Source organism: Salvelinus alpinus, chromosome 26 (genome assembly GCF_045679555.1).
Source record: "Salvelinus alpinus chromosome 26, SLU_Salpinus.1, whole genome shotgun sequence".
Taxonomy (NCBI): Eukaryota; Metazoa; Chordata; class Actinopteri; order Salmoniformes; family Salmonidae; genus Salvelinus; species Salvelinus alpinus.
In genome coordinates, this window is record NC_092111.1 from 7,672,704 (window position 1) to 7,685,312 (window position 12,609).

General features: G+C 46.5%; 1 protein-coding gene across 3 annotated transcripts in view; it reads left to right on the top strand.

Annotated features, from left to right (window-relative positions):
* The window catches only part of LOC139554533 (ephrin type-A receptor 7-like), a 164,569-nt gene that overhangs the window by 110,218 nt on the left and 41,742 nt on the right, over positions 1 to 12,609 (top strand). For all 3 annotated transcript variants that reach the window (XM_071367397.1, XM_071367396.1, XM_071367395.1), the window contains exons 4-5: positions 2,877 to 3,032; positions 5,489 to 5,818. In XM_071367397.1, the coding sequence (XP_071223498.1) occupies positions 2,877 to 3,032; positions 5,489 to 5,818 (486 nt within the window). The remainder of the gene's footprint in view (positions 1 to 2,876; positions 3,033 to 5,488; positions 5,819 to 12,609) is intronic.

Consider the following 12,609-nt stretch of genomic DNA (forward strand, 5'->3'; position numbering starts at 1 on the left):
GGCTGAGTATAGCCCACGAAGATCTCCCCCATGGCACGAACCTGGACAGGAAGATCACGTCTGACTCAACCCACTCAAGTGATGTACCCCTCCTAGGGACGGCATGGAAGAGCACCAGTAAGCCAGTGACTCAGCCACCATAATAGGGTCCGAGGCAGAGAATCCCAGTGGAGAGAGGGGAACCGGCCAGGCAGAGACAGCAAGGGCGGTTCATCGCTCCAGTGCCTTTCCGCTCACCTTCGACCCCTGGGCCAGACTACACTCAATCATGGGACCCACTGAAGAGATGAGTCTTCAAAAAATATTTGTATATTTTTTGGGGCCTTTTTTCGTGATATCCAATTGTTAGTTACAGTCCTGTCCCATCTCTGCAACTCCCTTTCAGCCTCGGGTGAGGCGAAGGTCGAGAGCAGTGCGTCCTCCGAAACACGACCCCGCCAAGCTACACTGCTTCTTGACACACTGCTCGCTTAATCCGGAAGCCAGCCGCACCAATGTGTCGGAGGAAACACCGTACACCTGACTGTGTCAGCGTGCACTGCGCCCGGCCCGCCACAGGAGTCGCTAGAGCGCGATGGGACAAGTACAACCCGGCCGGCCAAACCCTCCCCTAACCCGGACAACGCTGGGCCAATTGTGCGCCGCCTCATGGGTCTCCCGGTTGCGGCCGGCTGCGACACAGCCTGGGATCGAACCAGGATCTGCAGTGATGCAGCTAGCACTGCCTTAGACCGCTGCGCCACTCGGGAGGCCCAGTCTTCAATAAAGACTTAAAGGTCGAGACCGAGTCTTCTTCTCTGACATGATAGGCAGACCATTCTGTGAAAATGGAACGCTATAGGAGAAAGCCCTGCCTCCAGCTGTTTGCTTACAAATTCTAGGGACAGTAAGGAGGCCTGCATCTTATGATCGTAGCGTACGTAGGTATGTATGGCAGGACCAAATCGGGGAGAGAGGTAGGAGCAAGCACATGTAATGCTTTGTAGGTTAGCAGTAAAACCTTGAAATCAGCCCTAACCTTAACAGGAAGTCAGTGTAGAGAGGCTTGCACTGGAGTAATATGATCACATTTTTTGGTTCTAGTCAAGATTCTAGCAGCCGTGTTTAGCACTAACTGAAGTTTATTTAGTGCTTTATCCGGGTAGCTGGAAAGTAGAGCATTGCAGTAGTCTAACCTAGAAGTGACAAAAGCATGGATTCATTTTTCTACATCAGATGAACTGAGGTCCACACTCCAGTCCAGTAGTGGTAATGCGCCTTATTAAATTGGTTGCCAACCACCATATAAAGTCCGAAGAAGCCTGAAGGAGGAAAGGTTACTTGAAACGAACTCGGTTTACCATTTTATCTGTGGATCAATTGTCAGAGTAGAGGACTTTGTGCATTTCAGGTAAAATGGCAACCCAATGTTTATATCCCAGGACAAATTAGCTAGCAACAGCTAGCTAGCTAAATTGACATAAATGTTTCATGCTTTTCTACCTGTCCCCAAATTATTACAGTTGGTTCAGAGTTCGTTTTGATGTTTCAACCTGCGTGTCCTGATCGCTTCTGGTGTGGGTGGACAAAATTAACATGCGCTACGCGGGCAGTCTGATCTACATGTAATTGTACTGATAAAACGGGCACCCCTGCCAAAAAGAGAGCAGCTACATCCAGCCATTTCAGAAGCATGGTTTTTCTTCACCCTCTGCAGCACAGTAGCCAAAGAGGGGTTCTCTACAAAGCAGGCTGTTCGGTGTTAGTGTAATGGAAGACATTAGACAGACGATTACAAGGTTCTTGCAGACACCGCTACGCCATACACACTCACGCTTTCACATCAGTCTCAGCTTGGGGAGTTTGAAAGGGCTAATCAGTGTGACTTCGAGGCTGTGTGTGCATGCGTGTCTTAAATTGTGTGCGTGATGCATCTGTCTGTGTGTGTTGCGTCTACGTGTGTGTGTGTGTTACACCCAAACCCACCATCTATTCACCGTTCAGGCTTTACCCTCCGCTCAGACACGGTTGCATCGTTGAGGCTGGGGCCCGTTGTCTTCACAGCCACATTCATGTATTATCTAACCCCAGTGCATTAGCAGTAGGATCGGGAACGGCAGTGATGAATATGATGGTGATCATAATGGGAAGAGAGAGCGTGCTGAAGGTGACAATGTAGAAATGTTGTTGGGGACCCGGTGACAGAGGGGAGCAGCGCTCAACCGATTTCACACACATTACCACTCGGCGCTCTGGCATGGCAAGCGGAAAATGAACCCCAGTGAGAAAGAGTGGAAATAGTTTGTGTGCGTGCCCGTACTAACGGCCATGCGTGCTTGTGCGGTGTGCGTGTAGTCACTCTCACGCTCTCTTTTTCTATCGTTCTTTTCCCTGCCTCTCTCTCTCTCTCTCCCCGTCTCTCCCTCTCTCCGTGCCCCCAGTCCCAAATTAAACGGAGTTGTGTAATAAGGAATTGTCAGGAGCCGTTAACACGCGAGAAAGAAGGGAGGAGATGACAGAATGAATTGGAGAAGGAGATTAAGGTCGAGGGGTTGAGTAGCTCGGTGCATGAAGAGAGATTGGACAGCATGTGTTGGTTCTGTACTGACTAGCTGGTCCAGTTCTATTGACCATATGTTCAGCTTAGAGGCTCAACATCATGTGTTTGTGTTCAGCCTTACAGCTGGCTGAGTCATCAAATCTCGCCTTCTAAAATCGGTCTCTCGCTCGCTCGCTCTCTCTCTCCCCCAGAAGACATAATTAGCTTGAATGTATGTACCCCATGTCGCTAATCCATTATCAGTACGTTACAGCAGTTTTAAAACATACACCAACTGATATAATAATACTGTGTAATGTGTTTTTAATGCATATTTATGTTGATCTTTTTTTCTCAGCGTGTCCCCCTGGCTCGTATAAGATGTCATCCAGACAGCAGGAGTGCTTTCCGTGCCCGGCCAACAGTGTGGCTGAGGAGGAAGGATCGGTGGTGTGTGTGTGTGAGGAGGATCACTTCAGGACCCCCCTGGACAACCCCTCCGCCCCCTGCACCCGTAAGACACACACGCACGCGCATACACACCTGTTCCTATGCAACTCCTCATCTGACTATATCACTCTATCATATCACCTCTCCTCTAGCCAAGTAACCCTGTCATTCCTCTTCTCAGTCTCTCTCTCTCTCTCCTTCACTTCCCCTCTGACCATAATCCCTCCCCCCTCCATCCTCCCACTGACCGTGTCCCTTCAGCCCTCCTCCCTCTCCCTCCCGCTCTCTCTACCCCATCCCTCCATCCATCAGGTAACCCAATCCCACTGTCCTTCACCCGTCTTTCACCTTATCCCTCTATCGTTCCCCTATTCCCTTCATACTTCACCCATCAGTCCTCCACTAAACCGAAATCTTCCCTCTAGCCTTCCCCCCACTTGGTCACCCAATCTCTTTTCACCCTTCCATCACTTTAGCAACCCCCTCCAAAGACGCACATACATTCAAGGCCAATTCCATACCACCCCGCCAGGGGCAGCCGTATTGATCTAACCACTAACCCTCTGTAGTGTTGATGGTTAAATACACACACACCACCTGATTTAATCCACCTAATAAGCTTCTTGAATAATATGCTCTATAGTGTACCAGACAATAAAACACAGAGGTCAGAAATTGAGTGTGCTCATTCTTGGCTCGGATCAGCTCCAGTTTTTTTTATAGCCCTGTAATTAGAAGGTTTAATCACGATATTGATTCCCGGTGCTTTCATATCGATCAGGGGCAGTCGGGGATAGCATTTATAGCTCTTTAATTACCACATTTAATTACAATATTGATTCAGTAATTGTGACCATCTCCTGATTCCACCAAGCTATTGTGTGGAGAGGCGGAGACAGGCAGATGGGAGGACAGACAGATGGAGAGGGGGAGGAGAACTGAAAAGAGTTGTGAAGGAATGATAGATGGGAAGAGGGAGACTAAGAGGAACTTTGAGAGAGAGAAGGAGAGACGAGGCTATGAAGGCCCAGCTGTGTGCGTGCAGGTATGTGTTAATGAATAAGTGAAGGTGAGCTGCTCCGTGCTCGCTGATGAGCACGTCACACACCACAGCTGTGCCCCACTTCCGGCCACACACCCGTTACCGTGTTACATAACCCCACTGAGAGAGCATTCAGTATACACCCACTGACACGTTTATCGCCCCTCTACACCTGCACGTTCATTATTACCACAGAAATAGTGTACATTGTCACTTTCCCACAAGTCTTTCTCTCACTCACACACACACACACACACACACACACACACACACACACACCACCATCGATATCCTTTAATGGACCAGTTCTTTTATGTTCCGTTCATGTGTTGAAACATGCACGGTTACAGCCACGCGTCATGTAAAGGCTTTGCTTTATAATAGCGCGAGGCCTTGAAAGTGACCGTTCTGCGTGCGCATGAGTGTGGTTGACCATTGTCAGAACCTCCTACCAGGTGAAGAGAGGAAGCTATGTAGGACTATTGAGATGCACCCGTCGTATTTCACCTTTTGATAAGAGAGGATTCTCATTCCGCGAGCACTAACCACCTTTTCTGCGGTGACTCATATTTGCGGTTTGTAAACAAGGCATTTGTTCCAGCCATGACTGTTGACTTAAATAACTAATAGACAGTCCTCGCTCTCTCACACACACACGCACACACACACAACCACACAGTATACACACACAGCATTACACTTCACCATCACTAATAGATTTCCCTCCATTTTATTTCTCAATCCGCCGTAAGATGAGGTGGTCGGTAGATCAGAGACTGTCTAGAAATCACATGAGTGAATAAAGATAGTCGGCGAGCAGCATATTATACATGTCTCACTTACGGCTCCTTTGTTCTGTCGTCATAAACACACACATTTCATCTAGACCAGGCAAGCTTTAGTTGCTTTGGCTAGTCTTATTTTCTCTGTTCTTCTCCCCCCATGCATCACCCATAATCCCTTTCTCATCTTAATCCTATCAAAGTATTACATAGGCATCGTAGCCAGATGTGTGCTAGCACAATAACACCGTGTAGCTACCATTCTGGGGCGGGCTACACTTTGAGAATAGAACTACAGAGTGAAGTGTTCTGTAGTAATTGGTTGCCACTGGTTTTAATGCTCAATTCAAATACATTGCACTCATTTTAGACCTGATTGCTATCTAGCCCGCACACTTCCTTAGTCATTCCCTCATACTGATGTCTGATGTACTGGTGCCTAGTCTGTTACGTCCTCACTTTTCTGCTTTGCTGCACGGTATATCGCTGTTATCTTGGTCAGATCGTTATTGTAAAAGAGAATGTGTTCTCAGTGACTTACCTGGTTAAATAAAGGCTAAATAAAACCTGCTGTGGCACTGTAGGTAGGAAGTACATCATACAGAATAATCATATGTCATAGAAATGCCTAACACTTTTAAACATCATACGGGGGCCAAAAGACGAGCACTAAATGTGACTTATTCTCCCTCCCAGGCCCCCCCTCTCCTCCCAAAGACTTGGTCTACACCCTCAAGCAGTCCACCATGATCCTGGAGTGGAGCGCGCCAACGGACACGGGCGGCAGGGGGGACCTGACCTACAGCGTGGGCTGCCGCCGGTGCGTGGGGCTTCAGTGTGAGCCGTGCGGGGCCAGCGTGGGCTTCATGCCCCAGCAGAGCGGGTTGACCGAACGCACGGTCACCGTGGTCAACCTCATGGCCAACTCCAACTACACGTTGACGGTCGAAGCCCTTAATGGCGTATCAGAGCTCCTGCCCAACAAGAGGTTCTACACACAGGTCAACGTGTCAACTAGCGTGCCAGGTCAGTGGAAGTTGTGTTCACTAAGTCTTGTATAACTAACCTTGTGGGGACACAATTCAGTCCAATTCAAAATACTATTTTCCCTAACCCTAACCCGAAAACCTAACCCTAAAACTAACCCTAGCTCCTAACGTTAAACTATTCTTGTGCGGACTTCTAGTTCCTACTAGTATAGTTAAACACAGACACACACACACAGAGGAGCGCACACACACATCACACTGATTCTCGTTCATTACCCTCAAATCAGAAACACCACGAACGTCTGAGGACCAAGGAGTGCTCAAAAGCACACTGTACACAAACTCTGAACTGATGACACACACACCCTCGGCTCAGCGCCCCTCTCCTCTCGGCGCTAGCTAAAAGATTCCCGTCATCACGGTGTGGCCATCTCATATTCATCCACACCCTTCACAAAGCCATTAGCCAGAGGCTTTAAAAAAGCACTCAGCAAAGTGTCCCTGTCACACACACACAACACACCCAGCAACCCCCCCACCACCGACCCAGACTCCATACATTCTCACACATTTGATGACTCATGTTTATTCAACTTGTCTGCATTCGCCGGCTGATATTTCACTACCATCGACCTGCTGTGGGGGAAAAGGAAAAATGAAGTGTTTCATTTGCATATGCGGAGGAAAGACGAAATGGAAGCCCTCGAAGTGAGAGCGTGTTTTGTACTCTAATTGTTAATTAGTGGAAGCAAATGCAATGCGTTATGAATGGAGCTTGTATTAATGCACATTTGGAAATGGAACGCCAGCACTTTTGATGTTCCACGGTGGGGAAAAATCAACTCAGGCAAACACACACACACACACACACACACACACACACACACACAGTGAAGTCATTAAGGAGAGCTATCATGATGGCTTCTTCATACCAAATGTTTTACTCCAATATTCATGATTTGGTAAAGGGGCAGGTATGTTTTTGTGGTGTGTGTGTGTGTGTGTGTGTGTGTGTGTGTGTGTGTGTGTGTGTGTGTGTGTGTGTGTGTGTGTGTGTGTGTGTGTGTGTGTGTGTGTGTGTGTGTGTGTGTGTGTGTGTGTGTGTGTGTGTGTGTGTGTGTGAGCTTGTAAGGGAGTGTGTGTACTGTACATGTGTGCGTGCATGCATGAAAATGTGTTTGTTTGGGAGTGCCTCTGTGTGTGACAGTGCTCTAGATTCTAGTGCTGACCAATTACAAAATGGAGGTTGTGTAAGTGCATGGGGGGGGTATGGGGGGAGGGCTTAGCGAACAGGTGTGTGTCTGTGTGTGCTGGATGGTACCAATAGTATGGATGCTAGATGAATGCTGGATGGGGCTAAATCCAAGGGTCACGGAATGGCCTATATCTGCATTCTTACAAAGATTCACTCAGTCATCCTCATAACCAGGGATGTTAGTTAGTCACCTTTCGGTGAAATTCGCCGTTTTGACTCCAAAATAGGTGACCTACGTGATTTGTGTAGAGCTGATGAGAAAAGTTTTTTTTTAGTTTGGCGCAATACTGGCTGCTGTATCCAAGGCTCATCCAATCGTTTACATAACAGCAGAATGCAGCGCAGCACGTGTCTGAAGAGAGAAGAGACAACCAACTTACTAGTTACAGCATCAGCGTGCGCTCTGGAAAGGCAGCTTGCCAGTTAGAGCAGCACGTCCCCTGAACGATAAGGAAGAGGTAACATTAGGTTAGAAGCCGGACCACGGAGACGGGGTGAGAAGGTTACAGCAGCACGTCCCCTGAATGATAAGGAAGAGGTAACATTAGGTTAGAAGCCGGACCACGGAGACGGGGTGAGAAGGTTACAGCAGAAAGTCCCCTGAATGATAAGGAAGAGGTAACATTAGGTGAGAAGCCGGATCACGGAGACGGGGGTGAGAAGGTTACAGCAGAAAGTCCCCTGAATGATAAGGAAGAGGTAACATTAGGTGAGAAGCCGGACCACGGAGACGGGGTGAGAAGGTGATGAAGCGTACTTCATGAGCTGTAACCGAAAAAACAACTGGCATTTGGAAAATTTGAGGTGAGGGAGAAGGTGTGGTGGAACAAGTATTAGCATTGTTAAGTATCTTGCTAGCTGGATCAAATTCTCCGTTAGCTAGCCAGAGTAATGTTGAGCAACATTAGCCAACTTAACGGATCAAATAATTGAGTTCATGGTGTGAAAATTAGCTTGCTAATAAAGTCAGACAGCCAACGTTACAAAATCAGATGTGCTAGCAGTATTTGACTCTAGTGACAAAATTACGGAAATTAGAAAGGACATTTCTTGCCTGCCGAAATTCTCCCCCCCCCCCCCTTCTAATTTCCTTAATTTTGTGACTAGAGTCAAGTACTTTCTGTGGCACACACCAGTGTCAAATACTTTCTATAGAACAAACTTCACGTCAGGATAGGCAACTAAAAATAATAATTCATGTATGTGTGTTATATTAAACATAGAGGAGGGAGTAAAATGTAGGCAAGCAATAAACATTTCAGAACAACTACTAGTCGAATAAGACATGGGAGAGATGACGAATTTTAGCAAAGAGATATATTTATAGACGAATACACTTGAAACAATTAGTCAAACTGCAGACATGACTAGTGCCTCCCCCGCGATCAAAGTACACAAATCAAAAATTGCTTTCTGCTACTAAGATCAGTGAAATGTAGGCTAAACTGACAACAGAGTGAAAATCAGAAGTCTCAACTAGCAAGCAAGTCGCAGCAATGAAGAATTGAGTGCGTGCTCGCTCACGCGAAGGGGGGGTTCTGGCAGGGGGGAGATTTTTGACACAACATCGTTCCTCAAGTTATAACGCGTCAGTTGCTTACTGGACCCTGGCAATCTGTGTGAAAATAGTTAACTCGCTAACGAACTAACCACTATCTATTAACTAATGTTTTCCCTCTACTGTATGTGGTTAATTTTCAGAATGAGAGAATTAGGTGAAAATGAGGCATTGCTTGTTAAACAAGTGGATTCAGGGATCAAGTGTAGCTGAAGATGGGCCTGGCTTAAACTGGATGCCACTATAGAGGTGAAAGGAACACCACACACTTTCCCTCTTTCTCACTTTTTCAATACAGTGGATAAAAAGGGGTGTGCCAGGTATACTCTGCCTGAAAGAGATCAATTATGCCAGCAAAGGGTATCATGCTCTGCTGGCACATTGTAGAACAGATGTCCACAAGCAGAAAGTGTACAATGTAATAATGTGCAGTGTAGCTCAAAGATATTGTTTTTGTTGTGTTGAACTTGACAGTAACACGTGAGTGTGTGAGTGAGGGGGATTATAAAATGTTTTTACTAGTGAACATTATTTTTGCACACATGTAGTCTTGTGCACTTGATGCACATGGTCACAAGCGTTCTATTATAAAGGCTGTCATGGTCACAAGCGTTCTATTATAAAGGCTGTCATGGTCACAAGCGTTCTATTATAAAGGCTGTCATGGTCACAAGCGTTCTATTATAAAGGCTGTCACGGTAACAAGCGTTCTATTATAAAGGCTGTCATGGTAACAAGCGTTCTATTATAAAGGCTGTCATAGTAACAAGCGTTCTATTATAAAGGCTGTCTTGGTAACAAGCGTTCTATTATAAAGGCTGTCATGGTAACAAGCGTTCTATTATAAAGGCTGTCATGGTAACAAGCGTTCTATTATAAAGGCTGTCTTGGTAACAAGCGTTCTATTATAAAGGCTGTCACGGTAACAAGCGTTCTATTATAAAGGCTGTCATGGTAACAAGCGTTCTATTATAAAGGCTGTCATGGTCACAAGCGTTCTATTGTAAAGGCTGTCATGGTAACAAGCGTTCTATTGTAAAGGCTGTCGTGGTAACAAGCGTTCTATTGTAAAGGCTGTCATGGTCACAAGCATTCTATTATAAAGGCTGTCATGGTCACAAGCGTTCTATTATAAAGGCTGTCATGGTAACAAGCGTTCTATTATAAAGGCTGTCATGGTCACAAGCGTTCTATTATAAAGGCTGTCATGGTCACAAGTGTTCTATTGTAAAGGCTGTCACGTCACAAGCGTTCTATTATAAAGGCTGTCGTGGTGACAAGCGTTCTATTGTAAAGGCTGTCATGGTCACAAGCGTTCTATTGTAAAGGCTGTCTTGGTAACAAGCGTTCTATTGTTTTTTTTATTTTATTTTTTTATTTATTTCACCTTTATTTAACCAGGTAGGCTAGTTGAGAACAAGTTCTCATTTGCAACTGCGACCTGGCCAAGATAAAGCATAGCAGTGTGAACAGACAACACAGAGTTACACATGGAGTAAACAATAAACAAGTCAATAACATGGTAGAAAAAAAGAGAATCTATATACAATGTGTGCAAAAGGCATGAGGTAGGCAATAAATCGAATAATTACAATTTAGCAGATTAACACTGGAGCGATAAATCATCAGATGATCATGTGCAAGAAGAGATATTGGTACTGGTGTGCAAAAGAGCAGAAAAGTAAATAAATAAAAGCAGTATGGGGGGTGAGGTAGGTAAATTGGGTGGGTAGTTTACAGATGGACTATGTACAGCTGCAGCGATCGGTTAGCTGCTCGGATAGCAGATTTTTAAAGTTGTTGAGGGAGATAAAAGTCTCCAACTTCAGAGATTTTTGCAATTCGTTCCAGTCGCAGGCAGCAGAGAACTGGAAGGAAAGGCGTCCAAATGAGGTTTTAGCTTTAGGGATGATCAGTGAGATACACCTGCTGGAGCGCGTGCTGCGGGTGGGTGTAGCCATCGTGACCAGTGAACTGAGATAAGGCGGCACTTTACCTAGCATAGCCTTGTAGATGACCTGGAGCCAGTGGGTCTGACGACGAACATGTAGCGAGGGCCAGCCGACTAGGGCATACAGGTCGCAGTGGTGGGTCGTATAAGGTGCTTTAGTAACAAAACGAATGGCACTGTGATAAACTGCATTCAGTTTGCTGAGTAGAGTGTTGGAAGCTATTTTGTAGATGACATCGCCGAAGTCGAGGATCGGCAGGATAGTCAGTTTTACTAGGGTAAGTTTGGCGGCGTGAGTGAAGGAGGCTTTGTTGCGGAATAGAAAGCCGATTCTTGATTTGATTTTGGATTGGAGATGTTTGATATGAGTCTGGAAGGAGAGTTTGCAGTCTAGCCAGACACCTAGGTACTTATAGATGTCCACATATTCTAGGTCGGAACCGTCCAGGGTGGTGATGCTAGTCGGGCGTGCGGGTGCAGGCAGCGAACGGTTGAAAAGCATGCATTTGGTTTTACTAGCGTTTAAGAGCAGTTGGAGGCCACGGAAGGAGTGTTGTATGGCATTGAAGCTCGTTTGGAGGTTAGATAGCACAGTGTCCAAGGAAGGGCCGGAAGTATATAGAATGGTGTCGTCTGCGTAGAGGTGGATCAGGGAATCGCCCGCAGCAAGAGCAACATCATTGATGTATACAGAGAAAAGAGTCGGCCCGAGAATTGAACCCTGTGGTACCCCCATAGAGACTGCCAGAGGACCGGACAACATGCCCTCCGATTTGACACACTGAACTCTGTCTGCAAAGTAGTTGGTGAACCAGGCAAGGCAGTCATTAGAAAAACCGAGGCTACTGAGTCTGCCGATAAGAATATGGTGATTGACAGAGTCGAAAGCCTTGGCCAGGTCGATGAAGACGGCTGCACAGTAATGTCTTTTATCGATGGCGGTTATGATGTCGTTTAGTACCTTGAGCGTGGCTGAGGTGCATCCGTGACCGGCTCGGAAACCGGATTGCACAGCGGAGAAGGTACGGTGGGATTCGAGATGGTCAGTGATCTGTTTGTTGACTTGGCTTTCGAAGACCTTAGATAGGCAGGGCAGGATGGATATAGGTCTGTAACAGTTTGGGTCCAGGGTGTCTCCCCCTTTGAAGAGGGGGATGACCGCGGCAGCTTTCCAATCCTTGGGGATCTCAGATGATACGAAGGAGAGGTTGAACAGGCTGGTAATAGGGGGTGCGACAATGGCGGCGGACAGTTTCAGAAATAGGGGGTCCAGATTGTCAAGCCCAGCTGATTTGTATGGGTCCAGGTTTTCCAGCTCTTTCAGAACATCTGCTATCTGGATTTGGGTAAAGGAGAAGCTGGGGAGGCTTGGGCGAGTAGCAGCGGGGGGGGCGGGGCTGTTGGCCAAGGTTGGAGTCGCCAGGAAGAAGGCATGGCCAGCCATTGAGAAATGCTTGTTGAAGTCTTCGATTATCACGGATTTATCGGTGGTGACCGTGTTACCTAGCCTCAGTGCAGTGGGCAGCTGGGAGGAGGTGCTCTTGTTCTCCATGGACTTTACAGTATCCCAGAACTTTTTGGAGTTAGAGCTACAGGATGCGAATTTCTGCTTGAAAAAGCTGTAAAGGCTGTCGTGGTAACAAGCGTTCTATTGTAAAGGCTGTCACCGTCACAAGCGTTATATTGTAAAGGCTGTCACGGTCACAAGCGTTCTATTATAAAGGCTGTCATGGTCACAAGCGTTCTATTATAAAGGCTGTCATGGTAACAAGCGTTCTATTATAAAGGCTGTCATGGTCACAAGCATTCTATTATAAAGGCTGTCATGGTCACAAGCGTTCTATTATAAAGGCTGTCATGGTAACAAGCGTTTTATTATAAAGGCTGTCATGGTCACAAGCTTTCTATTATAAAGGCTGTCACGGTCACAAGCGTTCCTTTGTAAAGGCTGTCATGGTCACAAGTGTTCTATTGTGAAGGCTGTCATGGTAACAAGCGTTCTATTGTAAAGGCTGTCATGGTAACAAGCGTTCTATTGTAAAGGCTGTCATGGTCACAAGCGTT